This window comes from Pelobates fuscus, chromosome 6 (assembly GCF_036172605.1).
Source record: "Pelobates fuscus isolate aPelFus1 chromosome 6, aPelFus1.pri, whole genome shotgun sequence".
NCBI lineage: Eukaryota > Metazoa > Chordata > Amphibia > Anura > Pelobatidae > Pelobates > Pelobates fuscus.
In genome coordinates, this window is record NC_086322.1 from 88,634,988 (window position 1) to 88,654,527 (window position 19,540).

Here is a 19,540-nt window from a genome sequence, read left to right on the forward strand (position 1 = left end):
GTCGGTTCCGGCACACCTCAACCAACTTTTCCTCTTCTTACACATTGCTCTCCTTACACTCTTGCCTCTGCCTTTTTATGCCCCTACCACAAATGTGAAGGCTTGGCCTGCAGTTGTGGGATGGGCATGGTCCCCTATTTAAGCTCACTACTCACCTCCACCTGTCCCGTTCGTTTCTTAGTGTTGCTTGACCCCACCCTCCTCTCCCTTTTATACTTTTCTCTATTCATTACTTGGTAGGCCCTCTTTATTTACAGGTCTACTGCTACGTTCCCCGCACACCTCAACCGACTTTTCCTCTTCTTACACATTGCTACACAGTCATACTCTCCTTACACTCTTGCCTGGGCCTTTTTATGCCCCTACCACAAGTATAAAACGAACAAGGGAACGTTGGAAAGTATAATACTGAAACTTAAATAAAATAAATAAAAAAATTTAAAAAAATATATACAAAATTAGGTTTCTAATAAACATGTTTTCCTGGTAGGATAATCAAAATCAAATACACATTCACCTTATCAGTGGCTGGAATGGCACACAGTAACATAGTATCAAATTGTAACAAGTATGCCATACCTTCAAAAACAAAAGAAACAAAGGATCTATTAAAGCATATGCCGACAAATCTTTTAAAGATTTTCCCGTGTGGTTTTCAAAATGAACGTAGGAAGTTGGAAAGCAGAATACTGAAATTGACATTGAAAATAAAAAAATAAAAAAGCGATTTAGGTTCTTATAAACTTGGTAAGATTCTTCGTTTTTTCCTGCTTTCATTATTTATACATTTTCTGATGCACATTTAAACAGCTACGAATCTCTCAAAAATGTTAGGATTCTGACTGAAACTGGGAATTGGGGTGGGTGGAGAGAGAGAAAATGATTATCTAGCTCCAAGGAGAAAAAAAAAAAGCAATATACATATATAAATCATAGAAAATGGGATGAATGGTTCTGTTTTTAGGTATAATTATTTCCAAGTGCTTGTATTATTGTTAATGTACTTTATTATGCCTCACAGCAGGACCTGTTTGCTAGTAAAGTGCAGGAGATTAGCCAATAGAAATAAAGAACATAGTCCTGGATAATAAAGGGTGCGGGAGGAAGGGATTGACAAGCTCGTTTGGTTGAAGACATAGTGGCTCTGAAAAGAGCCTTTGGTTGGAGAAATGAAGAGATTGGTCAGGAGAATGGCATTAAGCGCGCTCTCCTCTAATCCTGCGAGCCAGCTGGATGTCTTTGGGCATGATGGTCACTCTCTTGGCGTGGATGGCACACAGGTTGGTATCCTCGAAGAGGCCAACCAGGTAAGCCTCGCTAGCCTCTTGCAAGGCCATGACAGCAGAGCTCTGGAAGCGCAGGTCGGTTTTGAAGTCCTGGGCGATCTCACGGACCAGGCGCTGGAAGGGCAGTTTGCGGATCAGCAGCTCAGTGGATTTCTGATAGCGACGGATTTCCCGAAGAGCTACCGTGCCAGGGCGGTAACGGTGAGGTTTCTTGACACCACCGGTAGCGGGAGCGCTTTTCCTGGCAGCCTTGGTGGCCAGCTGCTTCCTGGGAGCCTTCCCTCCGGTGGATTTACGGGCTGTCTGCTTAGTACGGGCCATTCTGTCAAACTGAGCGTCTCACCTACCACAAGGTTATCAGGAGCTATGGCTAGAAAGCCGCGAGCCCGAGTTCTTTATAGATGAAAGATGGATATGATTGGACACAATGTACCACGCCCCTAACTCTGATAGGAGAGAGACGCTGCCACTTGGAGACAAAAGTGTAGATTGAAATACTGAGCACAACGCATGCTCTTTCAATGTTACACTGCCATCTAGTGGCCATGTATAGGTACTGCGTTAATTGATTAATTACATAATTCGATCCAGAACTAAGAGATACTATGTGTAATACATACAATCAGTGTAAAAATTAAAAGATTATAATTATGTCTTTAGCTAAATAATTTATCGAGACATATTTACTTTTAATCTCTTTACCTGCATTCCGTGCTATTACAGGATTTGTCTATTATGTATGAAGCAAAGGGAAGGAAAATGAAACATTTTATCAGTAAATGCAGTCTGCACTGAATACTTGCCGGAGCTGCAAATTCGAATACGGTAGAAACCTTTCCCGCTGGCGTTTTTTTTTCTCTAGTTCAAAAATGACTATTCAGCAAATCACCGCAAAGCACAACCTCCTGCATCAGCCAATCAACGACAAGAGCCGCCCAGTGACGGTTTGATTTGTCTATCAGTTCCCCACTCGGTCGTCTCAAGAGACATATAAGAGAAGGCAGCCGTGTTGGGAGCATTCATTGTTCCACTTGTCTCAGCTCAGAATGTCTGGTCGCGGTAAAGGAGGGAAAGGGCTCGGTAAAGGTGGTGCCAAGCGGCACAGGAAGGTGCTCCGTGATAACATCCAGGGGATCACTAAACCGGCTATCCGCCGTTTGGCTCGCAGAGGAGGTGTCAAGCGAATCTCCGGCCTCATTTACGAGGAGACTCGAGGAGTGCTGAAAGTCTTCCTGGAGAACGTTATCCGCGATGCCGTCACATACACCGAGCACGCCAAGAGGAAGACGGTCACCGCCATGGACGTGGTGTACGCGCTGAAACGCCAGGGCCGCACTCTCTACGGTTTCGGAGGTTAAACGTTTCGGCTGATGTTCGATAATTCATTCAAACCAAAGGCTCTTTTCAGAGCCGCCCACTCCTTCCCTCATAAGGCTATAATTCCACCAGGATGGCTCGGCTGTCTCAATGCTCCCTACAACATATTGGAGAACGAGAAATTACAGAGTAGCCTTCCGGTAACACAAACTCCAATGTGTTTCCTATCCATATAATGTTGCCTTATGTTTCCCCGAATATCCTGCTTCGTTTTCTGTTTGAATGCAATGCTCTCATAAAACATGAAATAAGGGCATTGGAGGCTGAGAGGGTTAAAGTCTTCCTTGTTAGTAAGACTAGAATCCTCTCTGCACTAAACTGCAGTCAGTATGTGATCTAAAACGGCCGGAGAGAAAAGCTGCTGTGATCGAAGCAGCCATTCCCGCTTTTTATATGGAAAACATGCTGCATACTGACTTTATACACCTCGAAACAGACCTAAAACTAGACATTCTATACTGTGATAATTATAGTTTGAGGAATCATTAGAATTCTCTAAGCATCACAGTCCATACAAATTATATGGCAGTCGTTTCCACCTGAGTATGAAAGGGTTAAACTATATGCATTTTATCATCACAAAATACTGCTTAATGAAACTGCAATCAGTATGTGGCCAGGAAATGGCGGGAGAGGAAAGTGGAAGAACAAAAAGCTGCTGTGACAGAGCCAGCAGGGGGACTATATCGTGCAGGATTTAAACTTCGCCATTTTGTAACCGACTTTCCCGCTTTAAAAACGCCATGCAGAGAACGCTGAATGTATAAATTTGGTAATAAATACATTATAAGAGGGAAACAGACCCACCAAACTCCTAATTTTAATTTATAAAGTATTCATTGAGATTGATATTGCTGGTTTGATCCATGATATGTATTAAACAAAAAGTAACCATTGCAATCTGTATACACGAGATGGCAGCATTGTATAATTTGTGAGAGAGGAGTGTGAATGGAAACACGTTTCATGTGTAAGCTAGATTGATACATTATAATAGTTTCAGGCTGTTGTATCTTTTAGTATACTTTATAACCAGCAGAATAAATGTTACACTATAGGTTCTGCCATTGAGAGTGTTTTACAATTTATTTTAGCTTGAAGAAGATTTCAAAATTGAAATAGTGTAACGCGACAATCGATTACTTTTTACATTTCGCACATAGAGAATACTCTCGTAATATAGTCACAGCTCTCTCGTGGATTGTGTGGGTGGCTCTTAGAAGAGCCTTTGTGTTATTAGAGTTTGGGTGACGGGTCTTTACTTGGCGCTGGTGTACTTGGTCACTGCCTTGGTGCCCTCAGACACGGCGTGTTTGGCCAGCTCTCCGGGCAGTAAGAGCCGTACAGCGGTCTGGATCTCCCGGGAGGTGATGGTGGAGCGCTTGTTATAGTGAGCCAGACGGGAGGCTTCCCCTGCGATGCGCTCGAAGATATCATTGACAAAGGAGTTCATGATCCCCATGGCCTTGGAGGAGATACCGGTGTCGGGGTGGACCTGTTTCAGCACCTTGTACACGTAGATGGCATAGCTCTCCTTCCTGCTCTTTCTGCGCTTCTTCCCATCCTTCTTCTGGGTCTTGGTCACGGCTTTTTTAGAGCCCTTCTTGGGTGCGGGAGCGGACTTGGCTGGTTCAGGCATGATGATCAGAGAAATCTTACGAAATTTCCAACAGAATAAGGAACACGTTCCCCAGCTGCTCTATATATAGAAGCCCTGGCAGTAAAGCCTGACCTGTGTGCATTTTCTATTGGTTCGTTCAGTAAGAGCATTGAGCATGGAACGCGGTAACCTACAGCGATTGGTTACTTTCTGAGTCGGACGCTGATTGGTGGCTTTAAAATGCAACCGATTAGAGCTCGCGGTATCTGAGATGGTATAAATAGCCGTGCAGGGGGCGCCAAGGTCTAGACGATAATTCGATTTCGTTTTGAAAATGTCAGGAAGAGGCAAACAGGGCGGCAAAGTCAGGGCTAAAGCCAAGACCCGATCATCCAGAGCAGGTCTGCAGTTCCCAGTCGGCCGTGTCCACAGGCTGCTCAGAAAGGGCAATTATGCCGAGCGGGTTGGAGCCGGAGCTCCGGTCTATCTGGCTGCAGTGCTGGAGTATCTGACCGCCGAGATCCTGGAACTGGCTGGGAATGCAGCCCGAGACAACAAGAAGACCCGCATCATCCCCCGCCATCTGCAGCTCGCTGTGCGCAACGACGAGGAGCTCAACAAACTGCTCGGAGGGGTCACCATAGCCCAGGGTGGGGTATTGCCCAATATCCAGGCTGTTTTACTGCCCAAGAAAACCGACAGCCACAAGCCAGCCAAGAGCAAGTAACTCCACTGTCCCTCAGCTCCCAAACTTACACAAAGGCTCTTTTAAGAGCCACCCACAATCCCCAGAAAGAGCTCACACTGATATATGACTGTATGGAGGTGATCACTGTCTTGCTACATTCTTATACGGTTATTCACTACAGTGACACGTCAAAGGGAATTTAGTATTTAAGGGTCTAATACCTCTTTTTTTACAGTCTCTGTAATTCGGCTAACGAACTAAGTGATGCTTTTCAAATTTCCATTAAAACACACCTAGCGGACTTTCCCTTTCTAACCATTGCTATTACTACTTGTTATACACTGGGGAGTCTTTAGTGAAACACAAGAAATCGATCAAAAGCGGATTAATAGTTAAGTCACTATTGTGAACAATAGGAAAGTGCTGCATATCATTATAAGGTGGAAGGAAGTAAAGACTCCAATCCATCCCGATTTTCACACATCGGTAGATTCAATTAAACTTGAGATCTTTTGGGGTTTTTTTGCCTCAATTTTATAATTCAGGTTTTAGTGAATGAGCATGCCTCTCTTTCTACTGGTAATGCAAAAGAGGGCGGCAAATTCCAATTTCAAGTGACTTCCAATCATGCCACAAAAAAAAAAATCTCAACTCCAAAGCCAGTCAGATTTCTCCTAGGTGGGATTTAGTCACACCATATGGCCATGTGGGGGTCCTCTCCTGCTTCAAAATAAGCCAGTATGCCATACGGTGTAACTAAATTCCGTATTGCCAAGATAGGTCTAAGTAAGTAGTATTGTAAGATTTCATGCTGTATTTTGGGATGTGCTCTCCTTCACATGTACAAACCTTTTGGAAATGTATTACTGTTCTGCTTTAATTGTACTACGTTGTTTATTTTGTTTTCCATATTTCTAAACACTAAAAATATAGATGAACCAAAAACCCTCTCCCCTCCCCCTTTAAAAAAAAATAAATAAATATATATTTATTCTTGATGTGGTATCATTCAAGTAAGACACATAAAGTCATAGCTTTCCCATATTTTGTAAATTCTAGTAGGCTTAAATTTGTATACTTTCATATCACTAGAAATGAGGCAAATCTAATCAACATGAGGTTGAGGGTCAATCATCAAAGCCTGGGCCTCCTCCCTATTTTCTTCTCCCTTGCACAGTGGGTCAGCTAACTGCCTCCATCCACACATCAGGACATGCATGCACACATTCACACGGCAAGGGATTTTATATACCACTCGAGATAATATTCTCAAAGCCAAGCGACTTTTTCTAAAAATGGTTTTCACTGAGACCTCATTGTGGGGCTGGACTATTCACGGTCCACAGACCCAACCCATGGGCAGCCTAGATTTCCTTTAAAACAGCCTTCTGTCCTCTAGGTAAGCCCACTGGTGCAAAATGGTAGAGGAGGGGTAGTCTCAATTAGGGTCACTACAGGCCACCTTTCCCACACCTGGCTTACACACAGGTTCCCTCGCCCACAGGCCATCATTCCCAGCTATTTAAATACCCTCCCTCTCACAGGAAAAGTACAACATTAACTTTCACAAGGTAAGTACAAAAGAAAAAATGCATTACTGTAAAACCAAAAATAAAAGCAGGTTGTGTCAAATAGACAGTGTGTCTGGGAAAACAAACAGCCCCAATGCAACCCATATGCCAGGCCGGGTGGTTTATAGAGGGTCTTGGCTCTTCTCCTCACCACCTCGTCTCAGACTGATTACGGCTTTGGGTGGATCTACATTCACCCTCGATAGTCGTAGAGGCGTCAATTGAAGGGTGCAAGTGACTCTCCAGCCGACAGTGTTGACACAGAATCTCCTTGAGGCACCCACCACCAGAGTACCTGCATCTTCGCCACTCCATCAGGACGGAGAATGGCAAATCATCAAATATTTTATTTATTTTTTAAATTCTTTATTTTTGTTGAGGCATGTGATTATGGGGGTACAGAAAAAAGAGAGGGAGACGTTCAAGAGTTGTACAGGATGGGGTCGTCATAACATATTGACAAAGTCTCCTATGATTATCAACCTCATTTTATATATATATAGTAACATGCTGTGGCTAAATACTGTTATCTCTTGCTTTAATACTGTAATCTCTCGCATTGATACTGTTTCCTCTCGCTTTAATATTGTTATCTCTCGCTTTAATACTGTTATCTCTCGCCTTAATACGGTTATCTCTCGCTTTAATACGGTTATCTCTCGCTTTAATACGGTTGTCTTCTCGACTTAATACTGTCAACGTATAGTAGCTTACATGCAAGGCTGTACTCGGTTGGGACAGGTTAATTATTAAACGTTAGGTTACATGCTAGACAGACATATTATATAATAAAGACCACTGACTACCAATTGTATTGTAGTCAAGGATAGCTATAACAAAATGAGGGTATGTTAGGCTAGGTGATATACAGTGCTCTGCATTAATGTTAGGTACACACAAATATATGTATATTAACAGCCGCATAGTTACTCTTTCAGGAGATGGAATTACCCTTGTGAGTACACTTTTGATGGGCAGTCAGTGGTCGCCTGCCAAGGGACCCCCCTAAATATATCTCGAAGCATTTAAATAAAAGGGGATATAAGGACTGCTATGGTAGTTATAGTCCCGATGTGTGTCATGTTCGTATGGTGGCAGTCCCTGTATGGGCGATCCAGACGAGTGTCTGTCTTAGGCGGGAAAAGAGTCCCTGTTGCCGTGCCGATCATCGTGTACAGTATGGTGGCTGTAGGTGGTTAATCCGCGTTCGTTGGCCCGCATGCAGTGTGGAAGGTAAGGTTAAGTTGTTGTCCCTCTGTAGTGAGGCTAGTGGGGTATGAGGATGTGCTCGCCTGTTCCTGCTTGGCGTCCTTCGGCAGTCCGTCCTTGAGAAGTCAGAAGGGAGGGTGCCTCAGTCAGCCCTCGGGCATGGATAGCTGGGCATGCAGTCTCCGCCATTTTAAAGGTGGACTCTGCGCTCTGTGGTCTCTTGTGAAGGTGCCGCTTCTAGCCGGTGCTGCCCGCAAGTTTATTCTGTGCAGGGGGAGCGGTGTGGGTCGCTTCTGAGCCTCACTGCCGGTTTTGGTGCCAGCATCCTTGGTCTCCGCCATCTTGCACGCTGCGCTTTGGTGCTGGATCCAGGCGGCCCTGCTGCTGCTCCCGGGATGGTCGGGGCATGCGGGGGTGGGGACCGGGATCACCCCCCCGGTCCATGGGGGGGGGGAACGGGGCCAAAGCTCCACGGGTCTGGCTCCTGTCTGAGCACCGATGAGCAGGATAGCGGGGCAGCGACCGTCTGCCCCACTCACCGCCGGAGTAGGCCTCGTTGATGCCAGTGAGGATTCATCCCCCAGGGGACTGAAACCGGTCGGGCCAGCCTCACCCTGGGTCCGGTACTCTCCACCCGATGTGTTTCACTGATTTTTGTCAACTTTTTATGCCAAAATAAACTGATTGCTTGTTCTTCCGTTGTAAATTTCGGGAGCTGGTCTGACATGCGACCATCTCGCTCGGCGGCCTGGCCCTGCCCCCATCATCAAATATTTTAATATGAAAGTCCTCCATATCAACAGTGGAGTGGGCATCTGGGCCCACTGTTTCTTGTGCCCCTCAGGACCAGATATTTTTATGTCGATGTTGTGCTTCCAGTGATGGTACTGTGCGGTTAAGCCTCTGGACCTGTTGGGAGATCTTATCGTTTGTGTATGGGTCACAGTCAGTAGTCCCTCTCGTTCCTCCTCTCGGTATTTAACGTCGCTAATGAGTCGATTCAGGCTGCCTATTTCAGTTTGCTTTCTGCTAGGTCTGCTTTCCTAACCGCTTGTAGATCCTACAGGAGCTTTTCAATGTTCCCTTTAGCGGAGGGTGATGTGGCGGTATACCCTCTCGAGAATGGGTTACTACCGCCTGTGGTCGCCCCTTCCTAGTTGTGCCCAGTCCTAGAGTGATTATAGCTGCAAACCAGTGATTATAGTATTTTGCAGGAAGGCAAGCGTGGTATCACCCAAACACTAGTCGAGACTTAGGGAAGGGTAAACAAGAACTGTTTATTGTAGGAAAGATACAAAGTATTTATGCACAGGCATCGCTGTGTCTGGGAGATAATGGTATCTCCCGGACACAGGAAGCCGAACACACAAAAAACCCAAAACTCACCCAATACAGTAACACAACCCCATGCCATACATCACCAAATAGCTCCTGGTCCCAGCTATAATCCCTGCAAATAGCGGGGCGATCGGATGTACAGAGCCAGAGAAATCATCATATAAAGTCTGGGCTTAACACTCTGTACATTCTCACAAATAGTTCCACTTGGTTTAGGCCTGTAGAGTCAAACTACACGCCTAAACCATGCAGCAACCAATCAGCACTCACAGAGGGGAGGAGTTACAAGCTAAGCCCTTGAGGGCTCGCCGACCAATCGTGATAAATGGCGCAAACAAGTTTGAATGGCAGCTCCTTCTCCTATTGGTTGGCATGGATTTCCCAACCCAAGGTAAGCTTACCCCCAAGGGTACAATTCAGCTCCCATGGAGTTATGAAAAAAATATTGTGCAATAGCGGAATTGACTTCCGCATGGCTGATTCAGGGCAGTTGCCCGATGTGCATGACATAATGGAAGTCAAATTGAGACAGAAATGTTCCATCTAGTGATTTGCTGCCGCATTCACGGCTTGCCAACTACTCGCGATGTAGCCCCACTTTCTAGTCGCATGTCTCTGCACCCTCATCAAGTGGCTCTGCTGCTCCTTCACAATGTCACTGTCCCATTGTCCACACTGTCACTGTCCCACACTGTCAGACTACTCCCTCTCCCACAATATAACTGCCCCAAGTTGTCACACTGCCCCCTCCATCACATTGTCACTGTCCCATTGCCCACAGTGTCACTGTCCCACTGCCCCACACTGTTAGACTACTCCCTCCCCCACAATGTCACTTACCCAAGCTGTCACACTGCCGCCTCCAAACACACACTGTCCCCTCCACCACAATGTCACAGGCCCCAAGCTGTCGCACTGCCAACTCCCAACATACACTGTCACGCTGCCCCCTCCACCACAATGTCACTGCCGCAAGCTGTCACACTGCCACTCCCAACACACACTGTCCCCTACACCACAATGTCACTGCCCCACTCCTACAATGTCATTGTCCCACACTGTCACACTGCCTCACACTGTCATTGCCCCACACTATCAGACTACTCCCTCCCCCACAATGGCACTGCCCCAAGTTGTCACACTACCCCCTCACACACACTGTCACACTACACCCTCCACATACTGTCACTGCCTCCCTCGGCCCCACACCCCACTACCTCAACCCTATAACCCCCAGCCCTCCACACAGCACCCCATGGCTACCACAGTAGAGCCACATCGCACCAACCCTCGCTGTTTACCCTTGTAAACAGCCCAGGCATTACAGGAACAACTGCCCCCAGCAAATCCGGATGGAGTGGAACTGACCCCCATCTAACCAGCCCTGAGCCGGAGCCCACTGTGAAGAGGGAAACCGTTACGGGGGTGGTCCAGGCGCAACCCAGGAAATTTGGCCAGTGCTTCATGAGATGGCCCCGGTACAAGCTGTGGAGGACAGCCATGCCGAGCATAGGCAAGTTGTCAAAATAAATGGCAAGGAGGCTCAGGGGCTAAGAGACACGAGGGGCACTCTGACCCTAGTACAGCCGCACCAGGTTAGCACCACGGCAAATACCGGCCGGACTGTGGCTGGTAGAGTCGCCGGCGGAGCCATCAATACACAGAGGTCGGCATCATGCAAGACTTACCGGCAGAGGTGTGAATACATACACACACACACACACAGATTTCTGAATGCACACAGGCGTTGCTGAATGCACACAGGCTGATTTATACACGTACACACAGACTGCTGAGTCCATACACACAGACATACAGACATACAGACTGCTGAGTCCATACACACACACACAGACATACAGACTGCTGAGTACAGACACAGACTGCTGAGTCCATATACACACACAGACTGCTGAGTCCATACACAGACACACACACACACAGACTGCTGAGTCCATACACAGACACACACACACACATACTGCTGATTCCATACACACACACAGACTGCTGAGTCCATACACACACACACAGACATACAGACTGCTGAGTCCATACACACACACACAGACATACAGACTGCTGAGTACAGACACAGACTGCTGAGTCCATATACACACACAGACTGCTGAGTCCATACACAGACACACACACACAGACTGCTGAGTCCATACACAGACACACACACACACACACACATACTGCTGATTCCATACACACACACAGACTGCTGAGTCCACACACACACACACACATACACAGACTGCTGAGTCCATACACCCACAGACTGCTGAGTCCATACACCCACAGACTGCTGAATCCATACACACGCACAGACTGCTGAGTCCATACACCCACAGACACACAGGCTGCTGAGTCCATACACAGGCAGAGACTGCTGAGTCCATAAACACACACACACACACACACAGATTGTTGAGTCTTTACACACATACAGACTGCTGAGTTCATACACACACACAGACTGCTGAGTCCATACACACACACACAAACACACACACACAGACTGCTGAGTCCTTACACACACACAGACTGCTGAGTAGGACTGCCATCAGAAATTTTAGGGCCCCTGACACAGATCAAGATCTGGGCCCCCGGGGCCAGCACCAAGTCCGCCCACAAGGATGAAGTGTGTGTGTATAGTGGATGTAGAATGTGTGTCATGGATGCAGTGTGTATAGTGGATGTAGAATGTGTGTAGTGGATGCGGTATTTGTGTCATGGATGCAGTGTGTATAGTGGATGCAGTATGTGTGTCATGGATGCAGTGTGTATAGTGGATGCAGATTGTACATTTAGTGTAATGTATGTAATGTTTGTATGCATGCATTAGATGCAGAGTGTGTGTGTAGTGAATGTAGGTGTGTATAGTGAATGCAGAGTGTGTGTTTTTGTAGTGGATGTAGTGTGTATAGTGAATGTAGTGTGTATAGTGAATGTAGTGTGTTTGTAGTGAGTGCAAAGTGTGTTTAGTAAATGTAAAATGCAACTAGTGAGTGCAACGTGTGTATAGTGAATGCAGTGTGTGTGTGTTTGTGTGTAGTGCAAAGTGTGTTTAATGAATGTAGTGTGTGTGTGTGTGTAGTACCGAGCGTGTTTAGTAAATGTAGTGTGTAGTGAGTGAAATGTGTGTGTATAGTGAATGTAGTGTGTGTGTGTGTAGTGCAAAGTGTGCTTAGTGAATGTAGTGCAAAGTGTGTTTAGTGAATGTAGTGTGTGTGTAGGGCAGAGTGTGTTTAGTGAATGTAGTGTGAGTATGTGTAGTGCAGAATGTGTTTAGTGAATGTAGTGTGTGTAGTGCAAAATGTGTATAGTGAATGTAGTGTGTGTGTGTAGAGCAAAATGTGTATAGTGAATGTAGTGTGTAGCGCAAAGTGTGTTTAGTGAATGTAGTGTGTGTGTAGTGCACAGTGTGTTTAGTAAATGTAGTGTTTGTAGTGAGTGCAGAGTGTGTTTAGTGAATGTAGTGTATGTGTAGTGCAGAGTATGTTTAGTGAATGTAGTGTGTGTGTGTGTGTGTAGTGCAGAGTGTGTTTAGTGAATGTAGTGTGTGTGTAGTGCAGAGTGTGTTTAGTGAACCTAGTATGTGTGTGTGTGTAGTATTTTTTTTATTTGTGTGTGTATATTTCAATTTTATTCCCCCCTCCCTGGTTCTTACCATGCCAGGGAGGGGGGAGATCGCATTCCCTGTTGGTCCAGTGGCATGGTGGAGGGTGCCAGCCGCGGTACATTGAAGAGGGGGCCCAGCAACACACACTGTCTTCCTTTCCAGCTCCCCTCTGACTAACTCTCGCGAGACAGGCCTGCGTGCTGTGCGCTCTGGCGGCCGCAGGAAAGTTAGACAGAGAGCAGCTGGAAAGGAGGACAGAGTGTGCTGCTTTGCCCCCCTCTGCAATGTACAGGTAGCAGGGCGCCCTCTGTGCACGTATATATAGCGAAAATCGCTAGATATATATATGTGCACATAATGAATGTGGGGCTCGGGCCCCCCAGGACCGCCGGGCCCATGACAACCGTTATGGTTGTCATGCCCTGATGGCGGCCCTGCTGCTGAGTCCAAACACACACACACACACACACAGACTGCTGAGTCCAAACACACACACAGACTGCTGAGTCCATACACACATACACACACACACAGACTGATGAGTCCATACACATTCTGCTGAGTCCATACACACACACACACACACACACACACACACACAGACGGCTGAGTCCATACACACACACACACACAGACTGCTGAGTCCATACACACACACACACACACACACACACAGACTGCTGAGTCCATATACACACACACACGCACACACACAGACTGCTGAGTCCATATACACATACACACACACACAGACTGATGAGTCCATACACAGACTGCTGAGTCCATACACACATACACACACACACAGACTGATGAGTCCATACACAGACTGCTGAGTCCATACACACACACACACACACACACACACACAGACTGCTGAGTCCATACACACACACACACAGACTGCTGAGTCCATACACACACACACACACACACACAGACTGCTGAGTCTATACACACACACACAGACTGCTGAGTCCATACACACACACACACACACACAGACTGCTGAGTCCATACACAGACACACACACACACACACACAGACGGCTGAGTCCATACACACACACACACAGACTGCTGAGTCCATACACACACACACACACACACAGACTGATGAGTCCATACACACACAGACTGCTGAGTCCATACACACACACACAGACTGATGAGTCCATACACACACAGACTGCTGAGTCCATACACACACACACACACACACACACACAGAGACTGCTGAGTCCATACACACACACACACGCACACACACAGACTGCTGAGTCCATATACACACGCACACACACAGACTGCTGAGTCCATACACACACACACACAGACTGCTGAGCCCACACACACACACACACACAGACTGCTGAGTCCATACACACACACACAAGCTTCCTCACTAGCAGAGACACACACACACCTGAGCACATCAAGCCTACCTGTTGCTGGGGGTCAGACACTCAGACATCTTCTGGCCTTTGCAGAGCAGCAGCATGGGCTGCTGCTTAACGGCAGGGGCGGGGCTTATTTTCGGGAAGTGGGGCTTCATTTGGGGCGCGGCCTGTGCCGGGGAGCCTGTCAGTGCTCCCTCCGGCCACAGACAGCCCCCAGCACCGCTCCAGCTCCTCTCTCCTGCATACCCTCGGGCTGTCACACACTGTTACAGCCCGAGGGAATCGAATTTAAACACATGGACAGCAGGTTGCTGGCATTTGAGGGGGCCCAAGGGGGGGCACAGCATGATGTAGGGGGGGGGGCATGCCCACCCCCAGCGACACCACTGTAGCCTGTTGCGGCTAAGGCTTTCTTCAGCGCGGCCAGTGACACACCTCCGAAACTCAAGAAGTATGAACGCAGTCACTGAGTGCTATATCCACATGATCCCACTTGCTTGCCCGCATGGCTTTCACGTTCCCCTGTGGGGCATCGCCCTACCTGCTCCTAAAGGAGCCATAATCACTAGCCGGGGAAGCTGGCCAGGCATGAGGCTCCTGGATCCTCCCTGGACAGTGATTATGGCTCCTTCAGGAGCAGGTAGGGCGTTCCCCTGCAGGGGAACCTGAAAACTATGCAGGCATTCAAGTGGTCACATGTGGGTATGGCGCCCTTTCTACCCATTTGCCGGCGAAACACCTCCCCTCCCTGAGTGCCAATTGGTGCAAATTGGTTCATGGCCTTTCTCCTGATTGGCCATCACGTGGTTGAGATGCAAAGTTTGAATCCACCGGACAAAATCAAGTGATTCTGTGGAGCTATTTTCGGGTATGTACAGAGTCTCAAGCCCAGACTTTGTACGATGATTTCTCGGGCTCTGCACATCCGATAGCTCCGCTATTTGCAGGGATCATAGCTGAGACCAGGCGCTATTGTATGGCATGTAGGGTTGTGTTACTGTACAGTGTGTATTTTTGTGGTTTTGGTGTGTTCGGCTTCCTGTGTCTTGAGATACCATTATCTCCGAGAGACAGCGACGCTTGGGCGGGCTTATGTTTTCATGTTGCTAGGGGTCTGTGCATAAAGACTGTGTATCTTGCCTGAAATAAACAGGGTTTTTTTCGCCCTTCACTAGGTCTCGAATAGTGTTTGGGTGATACCACGATTGCCCTTCTGCAAGCGGCTATAATCACTGGCTAGCAGCTCTAATCCCTCTAGGGCTGGGCACAACATGGAAGGAGCGACCACAGGCAGTAGTAACCCATCCTCGAGAGTATACCGCTACACCACTCTCAACAACATTCAGACGTCTATGAGGCAGGTGTTTGTTAATACCCCAAAAGAGGCGTTTTTTGACGGGGTTTGTCAGCAACGGGGCCGTGCCACCGGCTGCTTTTGGTCTTCAAGCTCCTGAAATATTGTGCAATCACCTTCGTTATTATTATTGTTAAGGGTTCCTAGGCTATTGTCGCCGTTCTGTACAATGGCATGGGCAGTTCCCTCTTTCTACTGCCAATACCTCTCCCTATACAACCAAACATTCTGCAAGCACTCCCTGCTGCTCTATAGCATTGTCTTCCTACCTTTGAGTCATCAGAAATAATCTTATGTCCAAGATGCATTATCTTGCCCTTATCCACATTCAATGTCAGTTGCCACAACTTTGACCATTTTTCTAGTTTACCTATACCATTTGCCATTTTGCTTATCCCTCCTGGAACATTAACCCTGTTACATATCTTAGTAGTGTCAGCAAAAAGATATATCTTCTGCAATATCACTAATAAAAATATTAAAGAGAATGGGTCCAGGTACAGATCCCTGAGGTACCCAACTGGTGACAAGCCCATGCTCGAATATACTCCATTAACTACAACCCTCTGTTGCCTGTCACTCAGCCACTGCCTTGCCCATTCAACAATATTGGAATCCAAACTTCAAGATTTCAGTTTATGGACAAGCCTTCTATGTGCAACAGTGTCAAAATCCTTACTGAAATCTAGGTAAGCAATGTCTACTGCACCACCCTGATCTATTAATTTAGTAACCCAATACACGTTCTATTTCCTAGTTCCCTCTGTACGGCCTGACCACCTGGTTTCTGACGTGCTTACTCCACACTCCAGGTACGGTCTGCCTTACGTTGCTGCCTCATACCTCCCCTACGTTTTTGTTACATGTTTTCCCCAGGTACGTCCTGTCTCGCACTTCGCCCCCCACCTAGTCTAGATGTGGCTGGCTGTCAGAGTCTTAGGTGTCCAATAGAGGTTATCTCCCCCTGGCTTTCTTAGCCTTAGGTTAGTGGTCCCGCGACGCCAACACCCATCCTCATACTCGGAGGTACTACGCCCCTCGGGCCAAATCATAGTTAGTTGCCTCGCATGTGGCATAGAGAGGGCCTACCCTGTCACTCCCATTCTGTCTTATGCTTTACTGGTCACCGAGAGGCTGACACCCCGCCACAACGTTCAGTGGCCACGAAATCCCCTCGCGTCAACGCATAGATAGAGTCTCTCAAGCCGCTTGGCATCTAGCAGGGCCTCACCTGTCACCAACTTAGTTTTAATTGTTTCGCCGCCTTGCGGCACTAGCAAGCTGGCCAGCTCACACTGGTCCTACACTTACTCTGGTCCTTTTTCTTGCTCTGATTTCTCGCTTCTTTCTTTTAGCATGGATCAAGTACCGGAAGGTGGCGAACACTTGTTACTGCCCGACACTCCGGCCAGGTCTGGTACTCCATCTCGCAGGGGAGATTCTGCCACGCCTGCCTCCTTCGGTTCCTGGTTGATTCTTCACCTCATGACAGATTTTCGGAAATGTCAGCTCCCGTTCCCTGCATACACTAGGAAGACCGAACTGTTCTCCATTTTAGATGCTGGACCTTTCTGATGTTTTCACTCCGACCATGTAAGTAAACTCCCATTTACCTGGCTTTCTACGGTCTTCTTAGACCCCGTGAACTTACCACTACTACCATAACCAACCTACAATAATGCCTCAGGAGGTCTCACCTAGTTAATTTGGGAGACTATTATGTACTTACACTTCCTCACACTCGAACTACACATACTCTGTTCATACCACAACCACTACAGAACCTAGACATATTTTTCATACTATGTCCATGTAAGTCATGCTCTTCCTGTTGTTGATTGTAATAAATTCTAGTCTGTATCTTTTTGGCCCTCTTTATTTACAGGCCTACTGCTACGTCGGTTCCGGCACACCTCAACCAACTTTTCCTCTTCTTACACATTGCTCTCCTTACACTCTTGCCTCTGCCTTTTTATGCCCCTACCACAAATGTGAAGGCTTGGCCTGCAGTTGTGGGATGGGCATGGTCCCCTATTTAAGCTCACTACTCACCTCCACCTGTCCCGTTCGTTTCTTAGTGTTGCTTGACCCCACCCTCCTCTCCCTTTTATACTTTTCTCTATTCATTACTTGGTAGGCCCTCTTTATTTACAGGTCTACTGCTACGTTCCCCGCACACCTCAACCGACTTTTCCTCTTCTTACACATTGCTACACAGTCATACTCTCCTTACACTCTTGCCTGGGCCTTTTTATGCCCCTACCACAAGTATAAAACGAACAAGGGAACGTTGGAAAGTATAATACTGAAACTTAAATAAAATAAATAAAAAAATTTAAAAAAATATATACAAAATTAGGTTTCTAATAAACATGTTTTCCTGGTAGGATAATCAAAATCAAATACACATTCACCTTATCAGTGGCTGGAATGGCACACAGTAACATAGTATCAAATTGTAACAAGTATGCCATACCTTCAAAAACAAAAGAAACAAAGGATCTATTAAAGCATATGCCGACAAATCTTTTAAAGATTTTCCCGTGTGGTTTTCAAAATGAACGTAGGAAGTTGGAAAGCAGAATACTGAAATTGACATTGAAAATAAAAAAATAAAAAGCGATTTAGGTTCTTATAAACTTGGTAAGATTCTTCGTTTTTTCCTGCTTTCATTATTTATACATTTTCTGATGCACATTTAAACAGCTACGAATCTCTCAAAAATGTTAGGATTCTGACTGAAACTGGGAATTGGGGTGGGTGGAGAGAGAGAAAATGATTATCTAGCTCCAAGGAGAAAAAAAAAAGCAATATACATATATAAATCATAGAAAATGGGATGAATGGTTCTGTTTTTAGGTATAATTATTTCCAAGTGCTTGTATTATTGTTAATGTACTTTATTATGCCTCACAGCAGGACCTGTTTGCTAGTAAAGTGCAGGAGATTAGCCAATAGAAATAAAGAACATAGTCCTGGATAATAAAGGGTGCGGGAGGAAGGGATTGACAAGCTCGTTTGGTTGAAGACATAGTGGCTCTGAAAAGAGCCTTTGGTTGGAGAAATGAAGAGATTGGTCAGGAGAATGGCATTAAGCGCGCTCTCCTCTAATCCTGCGAGCCAGCTGGATGTCTTTGGGCATGATGGTCACTCTCTTGGCGTGGATGGCACACAGGTTGGTATCCTCGAAGAGGCCAACCAGGTAAGCCTCGCTAGCCTCTTGCAAGGCCATGACAGCAGAGCTCTGGAAGCGCAGGTCGGTTTTGAAGTCCTGGGCGATCTCACGGACCAGGCGCTGGAAGGGCAGTTTGCGGATCAGCAGCTCAGTGGATTTCTGATAGCGACGGATTTCCCGAAGAGCTACCGTGCCAGGGCGGTAACGGTGAGGTTTCTTGACACCACCGGTAGCGGGAGCGCTTTTCCTGGCAGCCTTGGTGGCCAGCTGCTTCCTGGGAGCCTTCCCTCCGGTGGATTTACGGGCTGTCTGCTTAGTACGGGCCATTCTGTCAAACTGAGCGTCTCACCTACCACAAGGTTATCAGGAGCTATGGCTAGAAAGCCGCGAGCCCGAGTTCTTTATAGATGAAAGATGGATATGATTGGACACAATGTACCACGCCCCTAACTCTGATAGGAGAGAGACGCTGCCACTTGGAGACAAAAGTGTAGATTGAAATACTGAGCACAACGCATGCTCTTTCAATGTTACACTGCCATCTAGTGGCCATGTATAGGTACTGCGTTAATTGATTAATTACATAATTCGATCCAGAACTAAGAGATACTATGTGTAATACATACAATCAGTGTAAAAATTAAAAGATTATAATTATGTCTTTAGCTAAATAATTTATCGAGACATATTTACTTTTAATCTCTTTACCTGCATTCCGTGCTATTACAGGATTTGTCTATTATGTATGAAGCAAAGGGAAGGAAAATGAAACATTTTATCAGTAAATGCAGTCTGCACTGAATACTTGCCGGAGCTGCAAATTCGAATACGGTAGAAACCTTTCCCGCTGGCGTTTTTTTTTCTCTAGTTCAAAAATGACTATTCAGCAAATCACCGCAAAGCACAACCTC

At 46.5% G+C, this 19,540-nt stretch overlaps 3 protein-coding genes across 3 annotated transcripts; 2 read left to right on the forward strand and 1 right to left on the reverse strand.

Moving 5' to 3' along the window:
• Window positions 1-1,196: 1,196 nt before the first annotated feature.
• LOC134566079 (uncharacterized) lies at window positions 1,197-18,956 on the reverse strand. The gene is made up of 4 exons (XM_063425789.1): window positions 18,554-18,956; window positions 17,869-17,930; window positions 3,926-4,158; window positions 1,197-1,608 (listed from the first exon to the last, which is right to left on the reverse strand). The coding sequence occupies exons 1-4, from the start codon at window positions 18,954-18,956 to the stop codon at window positions 1,197-1,199; spliced, it is 1,110 nt and encodes a 369-aa protein (XP_063281859.1).
• On the forward strand, window positions 2,333-2,644 carry LOC134615449 (histone H4). The gene has a single exon (XM_063459967.1). The coding sequence runs from the start codon at window positions 2,333-2,335 to the stop codon at window positions 2,642-2,644; it is 312 nt and encodes a 103-aa protein (XP_063316037.1).
• On the forward strand, window positions 4,598-4,990 carry LOC134615448 (histone H2A type 2-B). The gene has a single exon (XM_063459966.1). The coding sequence runs from the start codon at window positions 4,598-4,600 to the stop codon at window positions 4,988-4,990; it is 393 nt and encodes a 130-aa protein (XP_063316036.1).
• Window positions 18,957-19,540: the final 584 nt, after the last annotated feature.

Coding starts and splice junctions, on each gene's coding strand:
- LOC134615449 (XM_063459967.1), top strand. CDS start 2,333: ATGTCTGGTCGCGGTAAAGGAGGGAAAGGGCTCGGTAAAGGTGGTGCC.
- LOC134615448 (XM_063459966.1), top strand. CDS start 4,598: ATGTCAGGAAGAGGCAAACAGGGCGGCAAAGTCAGGGCTAAAGCCAAG.
- LOC134566079 (XM_063425789.1), bottom strand. CDS start 18,956: ATGGCCCGTACTAAGCAGACAGCCCGTAAATCCACCGGAGGGAAGGCT. Junction 17,931..18,553: donor TCGCAGGATTAGAGGAGAGC/GCGCTTAATGCC, acceptor TTGTTTTTGAAG/GTATGGCATACTTGTTACAA. Junction 4,159..17,868: donor CCATTCCAGCCACTGATAAG/GTGAATGTGTAT, acceptor GTGCTGAAACAG/GTCCACCCCGACACCGGTAT.